The sequence below is a fragment of the Streptopelia decaocto genome (genome assembly GCF_964273445.1).
Source record: "Streptopelia decaocto genome assembly, contig: HAP1_SCAFFOLD_60, whole genome shotgun sequence".
NCBI classification, from domain to species: domain Eukaryota; kingdom Metazoa; phylum Chordata; class Aves; order Columbiformes; family Columbidae; genus Streptopelia; species Streptopelia decaocto.
This window is the reverse complement of record NW_028116017.1, coordinates 347,835-369,470: the sequence shown is the minus strand read 5'-3', so window position 1 is coordinate 369,470 and position 21,636 is coordinate 347,835. Positions and strand designations below refer to the sequence as shown.

Below are 21,636 nucleotides of genomic sequence, written 5' to 3'. Positions count from 1 at the left end.
GCAGCCGTGATTGGCCATTGTAGGTGTGGGAGAGGGCCAAGGCATGTCAGATGAGATGGCTGATGGCTTCAGTGAACCCTTCCAGCCATGTCTGAGCCCAGAAATGGAAAGCAGTTGATGTCTGCAGGTGGAGGAGGAACAGGAGGAAGATTTTCCTGGGAATATGGAAGGAAGAATGGGCTAATCATGTATGGCAGTGACATTTCCATGCTGTGGGCATGGCTGTGCCTGGGAGATGGGGAATGGCTGCTGCTGGGGTGGCTGTGCTCAGTCATGGCCCATGAGCTGACCCTGATCTGCTCCTCTCTTACACTGCCCACACTTGGATGGACCTCAGGAATCATCCATGAACCTGGTGGATGCATGAACCTCCTGGAGTGATGGGGTGTGGATCCAAATAGAGGATTCAAGCCAGTTTGGGACTGGGACATTGAGGTGACTGGTGACCATTGCCAGGTGAATGAAAGAAGCGGATGAGTTGTAATTTACTCACAGGCATTTCCAACTCCACAGAAAACCAGAGCCTTGCAGTTAAAGCAACAGCACTTGACATAAAACCCACAACCAAAACACAAAACACTCACACTGACCACAGGAAAAGCCTTGAAAAATCTACCAGGTTCCAGCGGTCAGTGCTCAGCCATTCTGGTGATGAACAAGCATCAAGGGCTCACATGACAGAAACTTGGGGTTGGCTTCTGCCTTTCACTTCATTAGAGGTTTGTTCATTCTCTCAGTATCTGCGGTTCACGATCATGGCAGAAGAGGGCTCATTAATATCTAAAATGCTCTTACAAGCCAAGGCTCTGTGCATCATTTTCCTAAAGGCTTCAAGTTGGGTGTGGATGATTAGGGAGATTTCAGGAATAGCCAAACAGAGAGCATTTCCACAATAAATAGCAGTTAAGCCAAACTTCTTCGATTTCCTTCCCTGCTCGCCCTTCCCTCCCTTTCCAGAACAGGTGGCATCAGCAGCCTCCAGGTCATATTGATGTGTTGCATCTCCTGATAAAGACTGAATATGTCAGAAAAGCGCGTAACTAAATCACGATACGAGTGAGGAGAGAGGCCAGGACACCTCAAGACTCCTCCCTTCAGGAACCAAATCCCAGGAGACCTTGCTGGTGAAGATGCAGGCAAAGAAGCCATGAAGAACCTCAGTCCTGTCTGATTCTACTCTTATGAAGTTCAGCAGCAGGCCCACGTTCACCCTGTCTATTCTCTTACTGCAAGTGAAGCTCTGTCAGCTCATCTTGCTGCCCTTCCCGTGTAGGTATCAAGTCCAGGGAAGCTGTGGCATCATCCCCACATCCATGGACAAGGTGTCTAAATTCCTCCTTTGCAGCTTCCCCTGCTTCTACCTCCTGTGTGCTGCCTATTTTCCCTGGAGCTCCATCAGTTCAGTGGAGCAGCCTCAGAAGATAAATGCTTCTGTTCATGGGTACTTGGAGAGATCATTCTTGTGCTTGGAGCAGGCTGTCCTGTAAGGATTACCAGATTTCCTGAGCTCCTTCAGCCTTCTGAGCTGATTCCCATGGCACCACCTGAATCAGCGCCCCCAGATAAGTCCAAATCTTCTCCTCTGGAGCCCACAAGCCTGTGCTCTGCTGCTGGCCTTCCTTCCTCCCCTCTGGTGCCTGGGACCCCACTGTATCCTGCTCAGGACAGCCAAGGTGAACACTGATGTTGACATCCCTCACCAGCTCTTCCTTGTTTCCCAGATCCCAATCCAGGTGAGAATCACCCTTGTTGCCCATCAAGCAGACATGTTAAGCGGTTGGCCCAAGATCCTTTGAAACTGCACCTGCAAATATGCCACACCAGTGAATGTCAGGACAATTACAGTTTCCCATGGGAACCTGCTCTTTGACTAGTGATTTGCTCAGGTTGCTGACATAAGATCTTTTCCAGTACTTCTCCATGATGCAGCAGTTTGTTACACCCAACACACTGTCACCCTGTACTGGGTTTACATGGTAAAGTCTGAGGGTGAGTGTGGATGTGCTGCAGTTGTCACCTCTGAGAGGACAACAGGAGTTTCACTGACATCAGACCGAGGGGATTTCAACTGGCTCCATGATGGACCCACTCCCTGCCCAATCTGAGCCACTCAGTGATGCTGGCAGCACCTCTGGGATATTGTATTTGAGAAAGGGTAAAAAACACTGCACAACAGCAGGTGGGAGACAGGAGGGAGGAGATGTGAGAGAAAAGCACTGCAGACACCAAGGTCATACCCCATAGGACCCAAGCAGGTCCCTCAGCAGGCCAAAGCTTGCTCTCCTGAAATCCTGCTCTTGGCCTTGTGATCATCTCCCAGGAGCCTCAGTTCCACTTTCCCGTCCCTGACTGTTCCATCCTGACCAACTCTTTCTGGTTTGTAAGTGTGAAGTTCCACTGGGCACCTCACCCCACTGATTCCTCAGTCACCCGTGTCAGGAAGATGTTGTCAATGAGCTCCAAACCCTCCTGGATGGCTGGTACCGTGCAGATATTGGGATATCTCAGGTCTGCCACGAGGACACGGCCCTGGAAACATGAGGCTTCTTTCATTTGTCTGAAGGAGGCCTCATCTCATTCCTCTTCCTCATCAGTGAGTCAGTAGCTGATGTCCAGTCACCACAACATTGCCCATGTTGTTCTGCCCCCTCATGCTGACTCCTCAACCTTCAGCTGACATTGTCTGTCCCCAGGCAGAGCTCCACACATTCCTGCTGTTCTCCCACATGAACAGAAACTCTCTCTTTGACTCCAGACCTCTGGCATTGAGCACCAGACGCACAAGACCCCACAGTTTCTGCAGGAGATGGTATTTATAGTGTCCTATAACTCCTCATACTGTTATGTTGAGAGGTACAGCCCCATCAGGATAAACAATCTGCATGCAAACTTTAACAGATGAGCAAATGGAGCTTCAGTCCAGAGAGAGTCCAGACCTTGAGAAAATCTGGGATGTACCCAACATAAAACTCTTATTTTTTAGAAGGAGAAATGGGCAGTGATGTATCAGGGGGGACAATAACCCCATCGATCAGGACAGAGCAGGACCTGACACGCTGAGCAGCGACCCTGAGGAGAAGGGCCTGGGCACTACAAGGTCCCCACACCAGCCCCTGGTGCACGCTCACCATGAACAAGGCAGCTGTACACGGGGCTGCATGAGGAGGAGTGTGGGGACCCAGACACCTGGAGTTCTCATCCCATTCGGTTCAGCACTGGTGTGACCCCACACACACGGGTGTGTTCCAGTGTGTGGCTTCCCAGTTTGGAGAAGCAAGGAGGAACTGGAGTGTGCAGGGCTGTGCCAAGGCAGGTTCACAACCTTGTGCACATGGTGTAGGGGTGCTGAGGGACCTGGGCTGCTTTGGGCCAGCAGCGCTGGGGAGGCTGCAGCAGTGCAGGAGTAGCCTGAGAGTGCTTGAAAGGTGGTTTCAGAGGTGGTGGAGGTTTTCTGCATAGTGGGAAAGAGCATGAGAAAGAAATAATGGCTCGAAGTGCAGCTGGGGAGGTCCAGGCTGGACATGAGCAGAAAGGATTGTGACTAAAAGGGCAGTGCTGTGGTGGAGCAGGTCAGCAGAGGGAGTCTGCATCAGCCCAAGGCTTTGTGCCTCGAGGAACAGCTGGGGAGGATGGAGAGACCTCAGCAAAGGAAGGAAGATGCTCAGACAAGAGCAAGGTGGGGCAGCAGGGGGGATGTCTCCAGCCTGCAGGGACAGAGGTGCAGGGGATGCCACAGCACAGGACAGGCTGTCGTGGAGATGATCACGGGATGTAAAGAGGCTGAAAGCCCCACCAGACATGAGCTCCTTCTCCCCTTGGCTATGGCTGTTGTCTGCACCTCTGATGCCTGTGAGGAGACACCTTGTCCTTGCAGCACAGGGGCCTCATGGCTCCTTGTCCCCAGCCAGGAACCTGGGAGGTGTGGGACCATAGTCCTGCCCTTGGCCTTGCACAGCCCCACATCACACTGTCCCAGGAAGGGCCCTGGGCAATGTGGGAGGGACAGGATCTGTTTTCCAAAGGGGACTCAAGGTTTGGTCCTTTGGTTAATGAAACACATCCAGGTTTACTGAGCATCAGAGACACCTTTACTTTGTTTTTCCTGTCATCACAGCCTCCAGTTTTATGCTCTAAACAGACCCTGGGATCAGTTCTTCAGTTGTGTCCCTCAGTGGGACCCATTAACATTACAAGAAACTTTGGAGTTTGCATCTGACTTTGACTTCTTGAGAGGTTTCTCCGACTTCCTCCAGGGTCTGAGGTCCATGGGCTCAGCACCAAACCCACCAGAGGGGTCATTAAAGTGCCTTGGGCTGCTCCTGTGCTGTGGAGCTGGGCTGGGCTCCTGGGACACAGGGAGCTCATGGAAGCGGCAGCGCTGCAGAGAGACAGCTCTGCCCAGGAGCAGCTCCTCTGCAAAGCACAGCAGGGCTGAGGGCTCTGCCTGGGGATCTCAGGAGACGAGCAAGGCAGAGAGAGATTAAAGGTGGTCAGGACTGGGAGGATGACTGAGAGCTCACTGGAGGAGAAACCTTTGCAGCCCTTGCCATGGTAAGTCTCTGGGTGCAGGGCAGTGCAGCTGTAGCTCCTGGAGGCATCTCCTGAAACTGGCACAGGCACAGCTGGTGGGATCTGTAAGGACGGGGCTCTTGTCAGGCCATGTTGAACAGCTGTGAAGCCGGGTGAGCATCCAGGGGTGCCCAGGGCTGTCCTGCAGAGCAGGGTCCCTGCACCCCAGGGTCAGCGCTCAGCCTGCCCGGGGAGATCCCATGGCAGCAGCTGTGGGTGGAAGGAGCGACCCCCGGCAGGGCAGGCAGGGAGCTTGTGGGGTTGAAGGGGGCTGTGTGGGTCAGGGCTGCTCAGAGCTCCAGATCCCCCCACAGACATGGCAGAGGGTCCTTCTGAACAACAACACTGATACAGCAACAGCTGCAAGGGAAGGAGTCTGTGCTTTCAATCTTCCACTCTTGGTGGGCTGGGTGTGCAGTGGGAGATGAGGATTTATTTCTCTCTTTGGAGAAGACACTGAGACCCCAGTTCTCGTTAGGACTTGTCTGAGCTGCTCCTGAGCCCCTGCACACACAGAGCTGCCCCTGGGCAGTGCCAGGAGGTGTGAGCAGGACAGAGCTGAGCACACAGCGGGTGGGACGGGGTCTGTGACACTGACAGGGAGCAGACTCAGGGACAGAGAAACAGCTGCAGGCAGCACAGACATGGGCAGGGAGAGGGAGATGGACCTGAAATGCTGGGGATGGGATTCAGGACCCCCCTGCAATCCCATGCAGTGCAGACACATTTCCCAGTGCAACCGCTGGTCTCCTCTCCTCCCCAGCAGACCCTCTGCCCCAAAGCCATGGGGTCCAGGTCACGGGTCTCCACCTCAGCAGCTGGACCTCCAGGTGAAGTGTTCCTGGAACGTGCTACTCAAATAAGGTGCTAAAAGTACTTGCTCTCCAGTGTCATTATGTGAGTGGCAGCAGCACAGTCGGGTCAGGAGAAGGTTCCACAGCATGCCCGTCTGCCTTTCTGTCCTTGCTTTATTTTCTGGTAGCACTGAAGTGTCCTTCCCTGATTCTCCACCTGTCCCTGGTGCTCTTGCTCTCTGGTGTTGGAATGGGAATGTGGGTCAATTTTTGTTCTGTCACCAACTCAGGGGGTCTTGCCCCAGAGGTGTGTTCATGGAAACTAGATGCCCAAGCGGCATTTTAAACTGTGATGAACTGTTTTTCTCAGCTGGTAGAAAGAGAGAATGAGCGGAAACATCCCTCCATCAGGGAGGGGGTTTTCCATGAGAAACAGCCTGTTTATTTTCCTCAGAGAAGTCTCCTCTAACTTGTCACTGTCCTTTCCTCCTATGACAGGTCCTCATGCCCACAGGCAGCAAATGTCCAACAGCAGCTCCATCACCCAGTTCCTCCTCCTGCCGTTCACAGACACACGGGAGCTGCAGCTCTTGCACTTCTGGCTCTTCCTGGGCATCTACCTGGCTGCCCTCCTGGGCAACGGCCTCATCATCATCACCATAGCCTGGGACCAGCACCTCCACACCCCCATGTACTTCTTCCTCCTCAACCTCTCCCTCCTTGACCTGGACTCCATCTCCACAATTGTCCCCAAGTCCATGGCCAGTTCCCTGTGGAACACCAGGGCCATTTCATACTTGGGATGTGCTTCTCAGCTCTTTCTGTTTGTCTTATTGACTTCAGCAGAGTATTGTCTCCTCACAGTCATGTCCTATGACCGCTACGTTGCCATCTGCAAACCCCTGCACTACGGGACCCTCCTGGGCAGCAGAGCTTGTGTCCACATGGCAGCAGCTGCCTGGGCCACTGGGTTTCTCAGTGCTCTGCTGCACACGGCCAATACATTTTCACTGCCCCTGTGCAAGGGCAATGCTGTGGACCAGTTCTTCTGTGAAATTCCTCAGATCCTCAGGCTCTCCTGCCCAGATGCCTACCTCAGAGAATCTAGGCTTATTGTTGTTGGTGTCTGTTTCTTCTTTTTTTGTTTTGTGCTCATTGTGGTGTCCTATGTGCAGATCTTCAGGGCTGTGCTGAGGATCCCCTCTGAGCAGGGACGGCACAAAGCCTTTTCCACCTGCCTCCCTCACCTGGCTGTGGTCTCTCTCTTTTTGATCACTGCCATTTTTTCCCATGTGAAGCCCCCCTCCATTTCTTCCCCATCCATTAACTTGGTGGTGTCTGTTCTGTACTCAGTGGTGCCTCCAGCAGTGAACCCCCTCATCTACAGCATGAGGAACCAAGAGCTCAAGGATGCCCTGAGGAAGCTCATGGCTGGATTCTTTTCAAAGGCATTAAACTTCCCATCTTCTGCGTATCACTCATGACATAACTCATGACAGGTCCAGTCTGTCGTTTTTATATTTTATAGTTGTATATGAATGTTTGGAGTTGGGTGAAGGTTTGTTTGATTTTGCTTTTTTAACTCTGATTATATTGCCCATAAAGAAATGTTATTATTCATCCCACTTTTAATTCTCTGTACACCTTTATAGTTCGAGTCATAGACCTTGTAAATGAGAAGTCATGCTCTCTGTGTATTTAAACAAAATAAATGACTCTGCAGTGAACTGTTTGTCTGAGATCTTTCCACCTTTGTGAAGCTCAATACGAGGTGTCTGTGTGTGAAGATGGAGGAAACAGTGACAGCACAGCAGCTCTGCCAGGCAGCACCAGCCTTGTTCTGCCCAGAGTCCTTCTCTTTTTACTTCCGCACCCTCCTTCTCAGCCCTTGTGTTGGTGCAAGGCCTGAGTGCCCCCAAGGCTTGGTCACTGTCCTCCTCTGTGTCAGTCCTGTGACCAGGACAGGCAATGGGCACTTCTGTGACAGAGCTGGCCTCACAACAGCATCCCTCAGATACCGAAAACAGACTGAAGAATCTGCTCAAGAAGGGAGATCCTGTCCCTCACGTGTGGCTCAGGGCTCTTCCTGGGGCTGTGGGGAGTGCGATGCCCAGTGCAGGACAATGGTGTGACACTCCCTAGGGGTGCAAGGAGGCAATGGGGAGCCATGGCCATGACAACCATGTGTCTCCTCTTAGGCCTCGGTGGCAGGGACATCAGCCATAGCCAAGGGGACAAAGACCTTAGCTCTTTCAGGGACATCCAGCCTTGCCAGCAGCCTTGGCCATCTCCACCACTGTCCATTCCACACTGTGCCAGACCTGTGGCTGTTTCCCCACAGGCTGCAGACACCCCATTCACTTCCCCACCTTGTTCTCACCCTGGTGTGTCCCCACCTGTGCTGCTGTCTCTCCATCCTCACCAGCTGTTCCTTGAAACACAAAGCCGTGGCTGATCTGGACTCCTCTGAATGACCACAGCACTGCACACAGAATGACTTTTCTTTATCCACTCTGGACCTCCAGAGCTGCAGTTTCTGATGGTTTTCCTTTTTCATGCTGTTTCCCTCTGCCAAAAAAAAAAAAATTTAAAAATTTCCATCATCTTGTAAAGTGATTTTCAAGATTTCTGAAGCTACTACTACCCTTTCTTGTCATGGTTTTACCACAACCACCAACCAAGACCATGAGAGCTGCTCACATCCTGCTCCCAGTCCCCAAGTGGGATAAGGGAGAGAACAGAAAGGGAAGGGAGAAACTTGTGGGTTTAGGAAAAAAAAAAAAAAAAAAACAAAACCCAGTGAAAATAATACACTACTACTAATAATATTCTTATACTAAAATACACATAAAGTAAAATATATGATACTCAGTGCAATCCCCCACATAACTCCACTTGTGCCGAGCAGACAGCCCAAAAGAAGAGAGCACCCTGGTCCTGAACAGCTGATCCCAGCAAGAGAAAGTACAAGTGTAAAAGGCAGAGAGGCCCAAGGGCCAACTGAAAAACAGCAAAATGTCATAAAACTGAACTAACACTGAACTCCCAATAGAATGGAACTTCTGAACAGAGCTAACTAAAATAGCCAGAAACCCAAAACTAACTGGCTGGAAAAGGCATCTCCAGCTTTATACCAAGCATGACGCTAATGGTAGAGAATAGCTCGTTGATTGACCTGGATGTCAGTCAAGGTGCTGTCCTGTCTGTGCCCCCTTCTGCCAGTTTGCACCTGCAGCTGGACTCCAGAGAAGTCCTTGGTTTCACTGACAATAGTCAAGGTAAATGAAATAGAGATAGATAAATTAAATTAAGAAAATATACTCAGTACAATCCCTCATGTAACTCCAGTCACATGGAACAGCCAGTCCTGCAGAAGGGAGCACCATGGTCCTGAACAGCCCATCCCAGCAAGAGAGAGCAAAAGGGCAACAGGCAGAAAGGCCCAAAGGCCAACTGCAAAATGGCAGAACAGCAAAAGGCCGAACTGACATCGAACTCCTGACAGAATGAAACTTCTGAATGGAACTGACCAAACCAGCTGGAAAACCCAAAGTAATGGATGTAACAAGCCCTAAAAGCCGGCTCCAGCTTTAGACTGAACATGACGCTAATGATAGGGAATATTTCATTGGTCAGCCTGCATGTCAATCCAGGTGCTGTCCTGTTTGTGTCCCCTCCTGCCTATCTGCATCCACAGCTGGATGGTCAAAGATGTCCTTGGTTTCCTTGACAACAGCCAAGATACCAGTGAGTTCTGACATTCCTTTCATAGCAAATGGCAAACACTGTAAAGCTGCTAAAAGACAAAACGAACTCTATCCCAGGGAAGAAACAGCATTCTCTCATTATTCGCATAGTAAATCTAAACAAAAGACTGTACTGGCTATGAAAGAGAGAGGTTCAAAATGGATGAAGAAAATTAACCCAGTTTCAGTAGAAACAGCACGTTTTCTTAGCCTCCCCTTCAGCAGGCTAAAGAAGTTTGGGTCTCTCAACATCTCCACACATGACCCAGACTTTCTCTGGCCACACGACAGCTCCTCCCGTTCCTCCAGAATGGGGAACCTCACACTGGGACACACGGCTCCAGATGTGACCACACCAGTGCTGAGTCACGATGGACAATAACTGCCCTTGTCTGGGTGGCCACGCTCCTCCCAGTGCAGCCCAATGTGCTCATGGGCATGTTCCTGTTTAGCACCACTGAGAACTGGCTGAACATCCAGGCTCAGAGGGTTGTGACCAGTGGCACAAAGCCCAGCAGGAGGCACCATGAGGAGCACTGAAGGACACCATATCCCCACCCAACATCTCCTCCTACAGGTGTCTCTTGGGTCCCTGGAACCACCTCAGTGCCAACAGGGAGAGCACTGCCTCTATGGGGTGGAGGAGCTGGGGTATGGAATGAGGGTCCACGGGCAGTTTCTCCTGGTTGTTCATGCAGCAACAAGCTGGGCTGGGGGGGGATGGTCTCCAGTTTCCTGCATGCTGCTTTTTCTGGTGGAGATCACAGAGGCTGCTAGCCCTTTAGAGGACCCAGGACAGGCCTTGCCCTTCTTCTGGTCACAACTGGACCCCAGTTCTCCAGCTTGGCCCCAGCTCAGGAGCCTTGTCTAGGGGAGACTTTTGGGGTAAGGTTGACAAGAGGGGTGCATAAATTTGTCTTAAGGACATGTGATGAGCACCAGGACTGAAGTACCAGAGCATAAGGACCGGCATTTTTCTCTCTCTGGTGCTCCTGGCCCCATCCCCACAGGGCCCCAACCTGGCACTGATGCTATGCAGAGCAGGTTGGCTGCAGAACCATGGGGTGACTGCACACTGGTTGTGCTGCTCAGTGAGGGACACAGATGCAACTGGCTGGGCTGCACTGTCACTGAGTTCTTTCCTGGGGGTCTAAAACTCTGGAATGGGTCCAGAGCATTTCTTGGGACCCAGTGGGTTTTCTGCTCATTTCGGTTCAGCAATGCCTTCCTTGTCCTTCAGGTTCCCAGAAACTGGTCCAGGAAGATGCTGCCTATCCCACTCCCAGGGACAGAGGTAGGCTGACCAGCCCTTAATTCTTCAAATCCTCCTTCAGGCCCTTCTTGAAGATGGCTTGACATCTTCCTTCCCCAAGGACCTCAGAACTTCTCTGATTCTGCTGTCACTCTTGAAAGCACAATCCAGAATCATGGGCAAGGGTGATGTAGCAGACAGGAGCACTTGCAATGAGCCGTCCCAGCAGCTGAGATGAATGTCACTGGGCCACTGAGGTTTGTTCCTGGAGTCACACACAGAAATGCCAGGGTTCCATCAGGCATCCATATCTGAGTTGGTCTGAGAACTCATGCATGCTCAGAGTCTGACCCTTTTACACATAGAGGCCATAGTCTCAGTTTCTCTCTGGCCTCCTGTTGCCACTCCAAAGGGATGGGAGACACCTCAGCACTGTGGTGTGTCACCTGCTCTGCACTCATCTGAGATGTCCCACGCCATGAGGAATGGACACAAGGACCTCAGTTCAAGGAAGAAGATCCAGTGGGTGGTTTCCCGTGGGCTGTTACTCCCCATGTGAAGTGATCTTGAGACACTGTCTGTCCCACAGGCCTTCATGGAACTCCCGGGATTAGCTGATGTCCTTAGTGTTCACCTGGGTTCATCTCACCTCACATACATGATGTGCATGGTCACATCTCATCTGTACAATGCAGACACGGACTTCTGACCTACTCATTCAGGAACAAATTCTCCAAGCTGCTGTGGAAATGGAGGGGCCAGTCCATGACGATGCCCTGGCGCAGCTTCTGTGGGGTGTCCAGTGCACAGGGGCATAGCCCAGCCCCTGCTCTGCTGGTCCTGCAGGTCTCTGGCAGGAGCCTGGCTGTGAGAGGACACTGCTGTGTGCCAGCTCTGCACACAGACTGTTTATCTGCAAAATGGTGTTTTCAACTGTGGGACACTTTCTTGCTCATATGTTTGAGAGAAGGTTTGGAAGAAGAGCCAAACCTTCAGGCCCTGCCCTGAGGAGATCACCTTTCTATCTGGAAAGGCTGTTCTGGGGCCAGCTCTGTCACAGCAGTGCCCATTGCCTGTCCCTGCCTGCGCTCACAGGACTGACACACAGCAGGACCGTGACAAAGCTGCCAGAGCACTCAGGCCTTGCACCAACACCAGGGATGAGAAGGAGAGTGTGGGAGTGGAACCAGAACAGCTCTGGAAGAACAAGCACTGGTGCTCCCTTCCAGCTCTTCTCCCCTCCTCCCATGCACACAGGAACTGTCCCTGCAGCTCCAATCAGGCCTTCGTGAAAGGAACCCATGAAAAAGAGTCACTACTTTGTGTTTAAATACAAAAGAGCATGGCCAGTGATTATAAAAGTAAAGCAGAAAAGCACTTTGAAAGGGGATGGCAGCATTTTCACAATTTAATAAACACCACCAAGAAACTATAGAGATGACAGGCTGGGCCTATAATTAGTTTCATTAAAAATCTGATATAGAAGCAGATGGGCAGTTTGTTGCTTCGTAACAGACTAAGATCAGACTTTCGACAGGGCATCTTTGAGCTGCTGGTTATTGTGTTGTTTTTTTTTTTTTTTTTCTGCAGATATTCTACCTTCAAATACGTGTCCAGGGGAAAGACTCATTGAATCATAGAGTCAGTTAGGTTTGAAGAGAGCCCTGAACATCTTGTTTCACTCTCCTCCCCAAAACAGGGTGACCAGGTGAGGCTGTTCAAGGTTCCACTCAGCTTTGCAACATCTCCATCACAGCACAGAAGGGAGAATAAAGACCTTCAGCAGTTTTGGCCCAAATGCTGGTCACTGGGGGATGACACACTAACTGCACAGAGGACACTGCATCACAGATGCTATTTGGGCTTGATGTTTCAGTGAACTTCCCACCAAGCATCCACTTCTTCATCACAAACAGCATCAATCGGTCTATAAGGACACCACGAGAGACCATGTCCAAGGCATAGCACAATTTCATACACACAACATGCCTGTCTTTCCCCTGCCCATTTTGGTTCACAAGTCTCTTTCTTGTCCTTCAAGTGCCTGCAGATGGCTGCAGGAGGACTTGTCCCATCACCTTCCCAGGGACAGAGACAAGCTGAGCAGCCTGTGATTCTCCCCATTCTCCTTCCTGCCTTTCTTGAAGATGGGTTTGACGGATGTCAGGACCTCCTCGATTGTGCTGTCATTTTGAAAACACAATCCAGAATCACAGGGCAACTGAGGTGAATCTCACAAGGTCAGTGGGGGTTTGTTCCCAGAGTCACACACAGAAATGTCAGGGTTGTGCCAGGTGTCCATAACTGAGTTGGCTTTGTGGACTCTCATCTGAGGCAGAATGATAGAATCATAGAATACTCTGATAGGAAGAGAGCCTTGGGATCATTCAGTCCAACCATAGCCCAGCTCTCGCACTAAACCATGTCCCTGAGAACCTCGTCTAAACACCTTTAAACCCCTCCAGGGGTGGTGACTCCCCCACTGCCCTGGGCCACCTGTTCCAATGCCTGACAACCCTTTCCGGGAAATACTTTTTTCCTCATATCCAATCTAAACCTCCCCTGGTGCAAATTGCGGCCAATTCCTCTTGTCCTATCACTTGCTACTTGGGAGAAGAGACCAAGACCCGCCATATTGCAACCTCCTTTCAGGCAGTTGTGGACAGTGAGAAGGTCTACCCTCAGCCTCCTGTTCTCCAGGCTGAACAGCCCCAGCTCCTTCAACCACTCCTCATCACACTTGTGCTCCAGTCCCTCAGCAGCTTTGTCGCCTCCTCTGCACTCTCTCTAGTACCTCAATGTCCTTCTTGAGATGAGGGGCCCAAAATTGAACACAGGATTCAAGATGCGGCCTCACCAGTGCTGAGCACAGTGGCACAATCACTTCTCTAGTCCTGCTGGCCACACTATTGCTGATACAAGCCCGGATGCTGTTGGTCTTTTTGGCCACCTGGAAACATTCTGGCTCATATTCAGCCAGCTATCGATCAACACCCGCACATCCCTTTCCACCAGGCAGCTTTACAGCCACTCCTCCCTGAGCCTCTAGCGCTGCCTGGGGTTGTTGTGACCCAAGTGTAGGACCCAGCACTTGGCTTTGTTAAGCCTCAGACAATAGGGGGCAGTTCTTCTGTGAAATCCCCCAGATCCTCAAGCTTTCCTGCTCACACTCCTGCCTCAGGGAAGTTGAGCTCCTTGTGGTTAGTCTCTTAGCAATAATTGGGTGTTTTGTTTTCATTCTTTTCTCCTATGTGCAGATCTTCAGGGCCGTGCTGAGGATCCCCTCTGAGCAGGGACGGCACAAAGTCTTTTCCACCTGCCTCCCTCACCTGGCCGTGGTCTCCCTGTTTTTCAGCACTGTCATGTTTGCCTAACTGAAGCCCCCGTCCATCTCCTCCCCATCCCTGGACCTGGTGGTGTCTGTTCTGTACTCAGTGGAGCCTCCAGCAGTGAACCCCCTCATCTACAGTATGAGGAACCAGCAGCTCCCTCAGCCTCCTATTCTCAAGGCTGAACAGCCCCAGCTCCCTCAACCGCTGCTCATAAGACTGGTGCTCCAGACCCTTCACCAGCCTTGTTACCCTCCTCTGAACTCTCTCCAGCACCTCGATGTCTTCCTTGCCATGAGGGGCCTAAAACTGACCCCATGATTCAAGGTGCAGCCTCACCAGTGCCCAGTACAAAGGGATGATCACTTCTCTAGTCCTGCTAAAGCTCTGATTGAATCAAGGCTTGAACACCTTGGTGTGACCCAGTTTGTGACAGGTTGGACTGCAGACTCCTGAGGTCCCTTCAACCTCAGTTCTCTCATGATCCCATTGTGATGTTGGGCTCTGTTTCTAACTGAAGCAGAGCAGGCGATGATGGAACAGGATCCACCTGTGCTGTAGGTGACCATCTAAACCAACATCTCAGCCAGTGAACCAGCCAACACCTCAGTGTGACTCGCTCTGGGCAAAGTGTGAGGAGTCCTGGGCAGGGAAGGTTCAGAGGTCATGGGGCGCTGTGCAAGACACAAAATTCTCTTGGCTTCATGCCTGCAGGTGCATCAGATGTCAGTTGATGTCAATGAAAATTAAAATAAGAATAACTGAAGACAAAGATCCAAAGCAGAGGATGGTGTCAAAAATTATTTATTTATTTAGTTAGTTTATTTTAAGGTCCTTGTAGGGGAGTTTCTTTTCTTTGAAAAGGAAATAGTTTTCCAGAACTGGGCATGGATTTAGGACACAAATGTCTTCAGCTCCAGGGACACAAACACCTGGTGCCAGTGTAGATGCCCTGGGAACCCCTGCCCAGGCTCCACCTGCACTGCAAGGTGCTCTGGTCTCCCCAGGTCCTGTGTGATAGATGCCAATCCCAGGCCAGCCCCTCAGGTACACTGGGGCCCTAAAATGGCACTGGCTGTTTATGGTGAGAAAATTGATGACTCATGTTTGTCTCGAAATGTGCACTTTCTTGTTGTTGTTCTTGTTTCTGGTTTGTTTTGTTGGTTTTGTTGCTGTTTTGTTGTTGGTTTTGTTTGTTGTTATTGTTTAATTGGTTTGAGGGTTTTTTTGCTTTGGTTTTGTGGGGATTTTGTTTCCTTTGTTTGGTTGGTTTGTTTGTTCGATTGGAGATCTTTGTTTAGTTGTTTTTTTAACATATTAAAATTTAAAAGAAAAAAAGCCAAAAAGTGAATTATGGGGAAGTGCACCAAGGGTAGGAGAGGAAATACTGGTCTTCCCCTGTACTTCTATTACCAACACTCTAGTATTTCATCTCCCTCGTCATTCAGGAGTTCCCACCTCTCCTAATTAAATGTCCCTGTCCAAGGACAACTTTCCAGCACTGTCTGGACGTTTGCCCTTCCCAGTGCTCCCAGTTTTCTCCTCCACTCGCTGTTTGGTCATTCAGTGGCCTCTCAACTGTCTGGTTTCTGCTTTGAGCTTCAGGGAGTTACAAACTTGCCCCATTCTTCAGAGCTCTAATTAACATGGCAGTCAACACATTCATTGTGTTTATTTCTATCCTTTCCTATCTCTCTGTCTAAACCAGTTCTTGTGGGGGTGTCCCTTATGGGTGGTGGACCTCATCAGATCCAGCTTACACACACAGCTGAGGAAAGTGTTTTGCTGTTTATTGAACTGTGCAGTGTTTGCACAGGAGAGCAGGTGGAGCTGATGCACAGGAGCTGCAGCATCTCCTGCAGAGCTCAGTGGAGAAGTCTGATGGAGGAAAAGTGACGCAATCTCTGGTGGCCAATGAGGGAACCGGCAGACTGGGGGTGGGTGTGAGGAGCGAGGTTGTCCATACAGTGTCCAGCCTCAAGGGACTCTTCTCCTGCCTGTCCAGATGTCTTCAGGAGACCCTCTGGATCAGTGTCCAGTGTAGAATGCTGCTGTAACTTCTTCTATACACTGAAAAATGACAGAAAATACCCTTGAAAGAAAAACCCTCCTTTATGAAATCTTCTTCGAAACCTTCATCAGCAAGTGTCCCATTGAAACCTCTCCAGTTAGTTCTACAAGGCTTGAAGATTTGAAGAAAATTAGAGAAAGAAACATCACTTATTAGGACTTTCTGTGTTTTAATGAGCCCCATGGTGTATTTGGTGCTGAGTCCATGAACCTCAGATACCAAGGACACACTGAAGAATCTGCTCAAGAAGTCCAAGTCAGAAGCAAACTCCAAAATACCTTGAAGCATTAATGGGCCCCACTGAGGGCTGTTACTGAAAGGCCTCCCCAGGGACTCGTTAGAGCAGATAATTGGAGGCAGTGATTGCATCAGGCAAAGGCAAAGTGCAGCAGCTCTGATGCTGAGAAAGCCCTGGGTTTGTTTGATGAAGGACAATGGCCAAGCCTTGAGCCCCTGCCCCTAGGAAGGGAGATCCTGTCCCTCAGGTGTGGCTCAGGGCTCTTCCTGGGGCTGTGGGGAGTGCGATGCCCAGTGCAGGGCAATGGTGTGACACTCCCTGGGGGTGCAAGGAGGCAATGGGGTGCCATGGCCATGACAACCATGTGTCTCCTCTTAGACCTCGCTGGCAGGGACATCAGCCATAGCCAAGGGGACAAAGACCTTGGCTCTTTCAGGGACATCCAGCCTTGCCAGTGCCCTTGGCCATCTTCAGCATGGTCCATCCTGCACTGTCCCAGGCCTGTGGCTGTTTCCCCACAGGCTGCAGACACCCCATTCACTTCCCCACCTTGTTCTCACCCTGGTGTGTCCCCACCTGTGCTGCTGTCTCTCCATCCTCACCAGCTGTTCCTGGAAACACAAAGCCATGCCTGATCCAGAGTCCCTCTGAATGACCACAGCACTGCGCTCAGAATGACAATTCTTTATCCTGAGCTCCACTCTGGACCTCCAGAGCTGCAGTTTCTGATGGCTTTCCTTTCTCATGCTGTTTCCCACTACAAAAAAAAAAAAAAAAAAAAAAAAAAGTGCCATCATCTTGGAGAGTGATTTTCAAGAGTTCTTGAGCCACTACTATCCTTCCCTCTCAATGTTCTACCCCAACCAGCAACTAAGACCACAATAACTGCTCTCACGTACTCCCCCAACCTATTAAGTGCGATATGGAAGATAACCGAAGGGAATGGAGAAACCCATGGGTTCAGAAATAGCATTTTAATAAGACAATAAAAATAGTATAATATACTACTACTACTATGTATATAATTAAATGAAATGAAATTTAAAAATTAAAATGAAATATAAAAAATCAAACTAAATTAAATTAAGAAAATATACTCAGTGCAATCCCTCATGTAACTCCTGTCACATGGAACAGCCAGTCCTGGAGAAAGGAGCACCTTGGTCCCAAACAACCAATCCCAGCAAGACAGAGCAAAAAGGCCCAAGGGCCAACTGCAAAATGGCAGAACAGCAAAAAACTCACTCAAAACTCCCAACAGAATGGAACTTTCAAACTAAACTAACCAAAGTACCTGGCAAATCTGAACTAACGGAAGTAACCAGCCAGAAATGTCAGCTCCAGCTTTATACTGAGCATGACACTAATTGTAGGTGTGGGAATATAAGGGAAGATTGGCAAGAAGGAGATTTGTAAATACACTTAAGTGACTGTACCGAGTTTAGAAAGCACAAATCACACTAATTTAGGTTTAGCCTTGTGTGCTTCACAAGTTGAACCTCTGTCTTTATAGAACATAGACTTGTGAAATCTTAAAGGCACCTCTGCAAACATCCTTGAAATTCCTGCTCCACTCAATGACAAGAAGATGTGCCAGGGGAGGGTCAGGTTGGACATGAGGAAAAGGTTCTTCCCCCAGAGGTGCTGGACACTGAACAGGCTCCCCAGGGAGGTGTCACGGCCCCAACCTGACAGTGATCAAGAAGAGACTGGACACCGTCCTCAGACACACGGGGTGACCTGTGGGGTGTCCTGTGCAGGGACAGGAGTTGGATTTGATGATCCTTGTGGGTCCTTCCAACTCAGGACATTCTATGATTCTGTGAAACACTAGGTCAAAAGTCCATGTTTTCATTGTACAGATGAGATGTAAACACATGGCTCAGGGCTCTTCCTGGGACTGTGGGATGTGGGTGTGCAAGGCCCAGGAAAGGACAACACTGGTACAACAACGTCCAGCTTCCCCATGGGGCTGCAAGGAGGCAACGAGGCCCCAGTGCCATGAGGACATCATGTCTTCTCCTGGGCCTCAGTGGCAGAGACAACTGCCATGGTGAAGGAGACAGAGACCTGGGTTCTGTGGGTCCCTTCCAGCCTTGCCAGCGCCCTTTGCCATCTCCACCACAGGCTGTTCTACACGGTGCTACCCCTGCCCCTCTTTCCCTGCAGGCTGCAGACACCCATCTCGCTTCCCCACCTGCTCTCACCCCAGCATTTCTGCACCTTCACTGCTGTGTCTGCACCCTCACTGGCTGCTCTTTGGAACACAAACCATGGACTGATCCAGCACCCTCTGGGTGACCTCTTGCACCACAGCACTGCCCTTCCAGTGACATTTCTTACTCCTGATAAACAGTCTCCACTTTCCAATCTGCACTTGGTGGCTTTGTTTTTTTTTTTCTCTGCTGCTTTTTCCCACTACTTTGGAAGCTTTACCGCCTCAGAAACTGCCCATCACGCAGAGATCCCAACCTGTTATTCTCCATGTGGTCTTGCACTTGACCAGAGAGAAGTAACCTCACCATGATCTCCTAAATCCCATGAGTGCTGCTGGCCTTTCAGCTTCTCTGATTCACATGACCATGTCCCTGCTGCTGTCCCGTCATGTTCTCAGGTGGGATGAATGTGACAACCTGTCTCCAAGGGCTCTTCCTGGGTAGGATCTGTCATACTTAGGCTGAGGTTCTTTCCCAGCCATGTCCCTGCTGCTGGGCTGTCACCTCCAGAGACAGAACTGGCCTCACTGTCCCCTTCACAGCCACATGATTCTGCCTGGATTATGAGTGTCTGAGACACAACTGACCTCATAATACCACACCCATCCATCCCCCTCCTTAGCACCCAGGGCCTGACCAAGACTGAACCATGCTCTACATAGTCCTACACCTGCCCCTCTTTTCCTACAGGCTGTAGATACCCATCTCACTTCCTTGCCTTGCTTGAAGAGAGTCCTTGTCTCACTCATCTTGTCTCACTTTCCTGCTCAAGGCTGGGTGAACACTGTCCTGTTCAAGGCCTTGACCCATCTTTGCATCACCGTCAAAAGAGTTAAAATCGCATTCTACAGGAGGACATGTCCAATCCCTTCCCAGGGACAGAGAAAGGCTGACCAGGCTCCCAATGCCTTTGCTTGCCTTTCTTGAATATGGTTTTGATTTCTGCCTTTTCCAAGGAGCCCAGAACCTCCTTAATTACCCTGTTTCTTATGAGAGCACAATCCAGAATCCCAGGCAAGGGTGAAAGAGCAGACTGGAGCCCTGGCAATGATCCTGTCCAAGGCAGCTGAGATCAGTCTCACTGGGGCAGTGGGGTTTGTTCCTGGAGTCACACACAGAAATGTCAGGTTCTGTCAGGCATCCATGTTTGAGCCGGCCTCGTGGACTCCTTCTGTACCCAGGGATGTTCAGAGACAGAGTCTGTCCCTTTTACGCATAGAGGCCGTAGTCTCAGTTTCTCTCTGGCCTCCTGTTGCCACTCCCAAAGGATGGGAGGCACCTCAGCTTTGTGGTGTGTCACCTGCTCTGCACTCATCTGAGATGTCCCATGTCATGAGAAATGGACACGGGGATCACAGTTGGAGGATGCACAACCCAGTGTTGCATTCAGGTGGTTTCCCATAGGATGTTTCTGCCAACATGAAGTGACCTCGAGACATTGTCTGTCCCACTGAACTCTCTTCATGGAAATATCAGGAATAGCTGATGCTGTTTATGCTCACTTGGGCTCATCTCACCTCACATACATGATGTGCGTGCTCACATCTCATTTGTACGATGCAAACATGGATTGCTGATCTGCTCATTCAGTGTGCCTCCATGGAAGGAAGAGCAACCTCTGTGAGCTGGGGAGAGAGGCCAGAGCTAGAAATGGTGGTTGTGAGGGGCCAGTCCATGACAATGCCCTGGGGCAGCTTCTGTGGGGTGTCCAGTGCACAGGGGCACAGCCCAGCCCCTGCTCTGCTGGTCCTGCAGGTCTCTGGCAGGAGCCTGGCTGTGAGAGGACACTGCTGTGTGCCAGCCCTGCACACACACACTGTTCAGCTGTACACTGGTGTTTAATCTGTGGTCACTTTTCTGGGCACGTTCTTGAGAGCATCTTTGTAAGAAGAGCTAAACCTTCACACCCTGCCCTGATGAGATCACCTTTCTATCTGGAAAGGCTGTTGTGAGTCCAGCTCTGTGACACAAGCACCCATTGCCTGTCCCTGCCTGCGCTCACAGGACTGACACACAGCAGGACGGTGACCAAGCTGCCAGAGCACTCAGGCCTTGCACCAACACCAGGGATGAGAAGGAGAGTGTGGGAGTGGAACCAGAACAGCTCTGGAAGAACAAGCGCTGGTGCTCCCTGTCAGAGCTGCATTGCTGGACTTTTTTCCCTTCCATCCATGCACACAGGAACTGTCCTTGCAGCTCTAGAAAGGTTTTGTTGAAAGGATGTCAACTAAAAAATTTGGTGAAGGACCCTTTATTTTCCTTAAACACAGAGAGCACAATTCCTCACTGACACAGACACTCAGTGTGAAAACAAAAGCAGGCAGTGAATTACAAAGGGAATTAAAATATTATCATAATAACAAAACCACAACTAGAGACAGAAAAAACTGCACACATAATGATCCTGCAAGGAGTTAGATTGTAACTCTTATATAGAAGACAGAGACAGTTTATAGCTTCAGAAGAAATCCAGTCATTTGTTTCCAGAGGGCATCCTTGAGCTCCTGGTTCCTCATGCTGTAGATGAGGGGGTTCACTGCTGGAGGCACCACTGAGTACAGAACAGACACCACCAGGTCCAGGGATGGAGAAGAGATGGAGGGGGGCTTCAGGTAGGCAGACATGGCAGTGCTGACAAACAGGGAGACCACGGCCAGGTGGGGGAGGCAGGTGGAAAAGGCTTTGTGCCGTCCCTGCTCAGAGGGGATCCTCAGCACGGCCCTCAAGATCTGCACATAGGAGAAAAGAATGAAAACAAAACACATAAAAGATAAACAGGCACTGACCACCATAAGCCCAAGTTCCCTGAGGTAGGAGTGTGAGCAGGAGAGCTTTAGGATCTGGGGGATTTCACAGAAGAACTGGCCCAGGGCATTGCCCTTGCACAGGGGCAGTGAAAATGTATTGGCCGTGTGCAGCAGAGCATTGAGCAACCCAGTGGCCCAGGCAGCTGCTGCCATGTGGCCACAAGCTCTGCTGCCCAGGAGGGTCCCGTAGTGCAGGGGTTTGCAGATGGCAACGTAGCGGTCGTAGGACATGATAGTGAGGAGATAAAACTCTGCTGAAGCTAAAAAGAAAAATAGAAAGAGTTGTGTAGCACATCCTGCATAGGAAATGACCCTGGTATCCCACAGAGAGTTGGCCATGGACTTGGGGACAGTGGTGGAGATGCAGCCCAGGTCGAGGAGGGCGAGGTTGAGCAGGAAGAAGTACATGGGGGTGTGCAGGTGCTGGTCCCAGGCTATGGTGGTGATGATGAGGCCGTTGCCCAGGAGGGCAGCCAGGTAGATGCCCAGGAAGAGCCAGAAGTGCAAGAGCTGCAGCTCCCGTGTGTCTGTGAACGGCAGGAGGAGGAACTGGGTGATGGAGCTGCTGTTGGACATTGGCTGCCTGTGGGCACGAGGACCTGTGCAAGGAGGAA

General features: G+C 50.6%; 2 protein-coding genes and 1 long non-coding RNA gene across 3 annotated transcripts in view; 2 read left to right on the top strand and 1 right to left on the bottom strand.

The window, feature by feature from the left end:
• LOC309452444 overlaps positions 1 to 21,636 on the top strand; it is a 259,074-nt gene that overhangs the window by 23,851 nt on the left and 213,587 nt on the right. The window lies entirely within an intron of this gene.
• LOC309452449 (olfactory receptor 14A16-like) lies at positions 5,885 to 6,847 on the top strand (the record flags this gene model as incomplete). Its single annotated transcript, XM_082077070.1, has 1 exon — positions 5,885 to 6,847. One exon carries the CDS (start codon positions 5,885 to 5,887, stop codon positions 6,845 to 6,847), a length of 963 nt encoding a protein of 320 aa, XP_081933196.1.
• On the bottom strand, positions 20,666 to 21,598 carry LOC309452448 (olfactory receptor 14J1-like; the record flags this gene model as incomplete). The annotated part of the gene is made up of 1 exon (XM_082077069.1): positions 20,666 to 21,598. One exon carries the CDS (start codon positions 21,596 to 21,598, stop codon positions 20,666 to 20,668), a length of 933 nt encoding a protein of 310 aa, XP_081933195.1.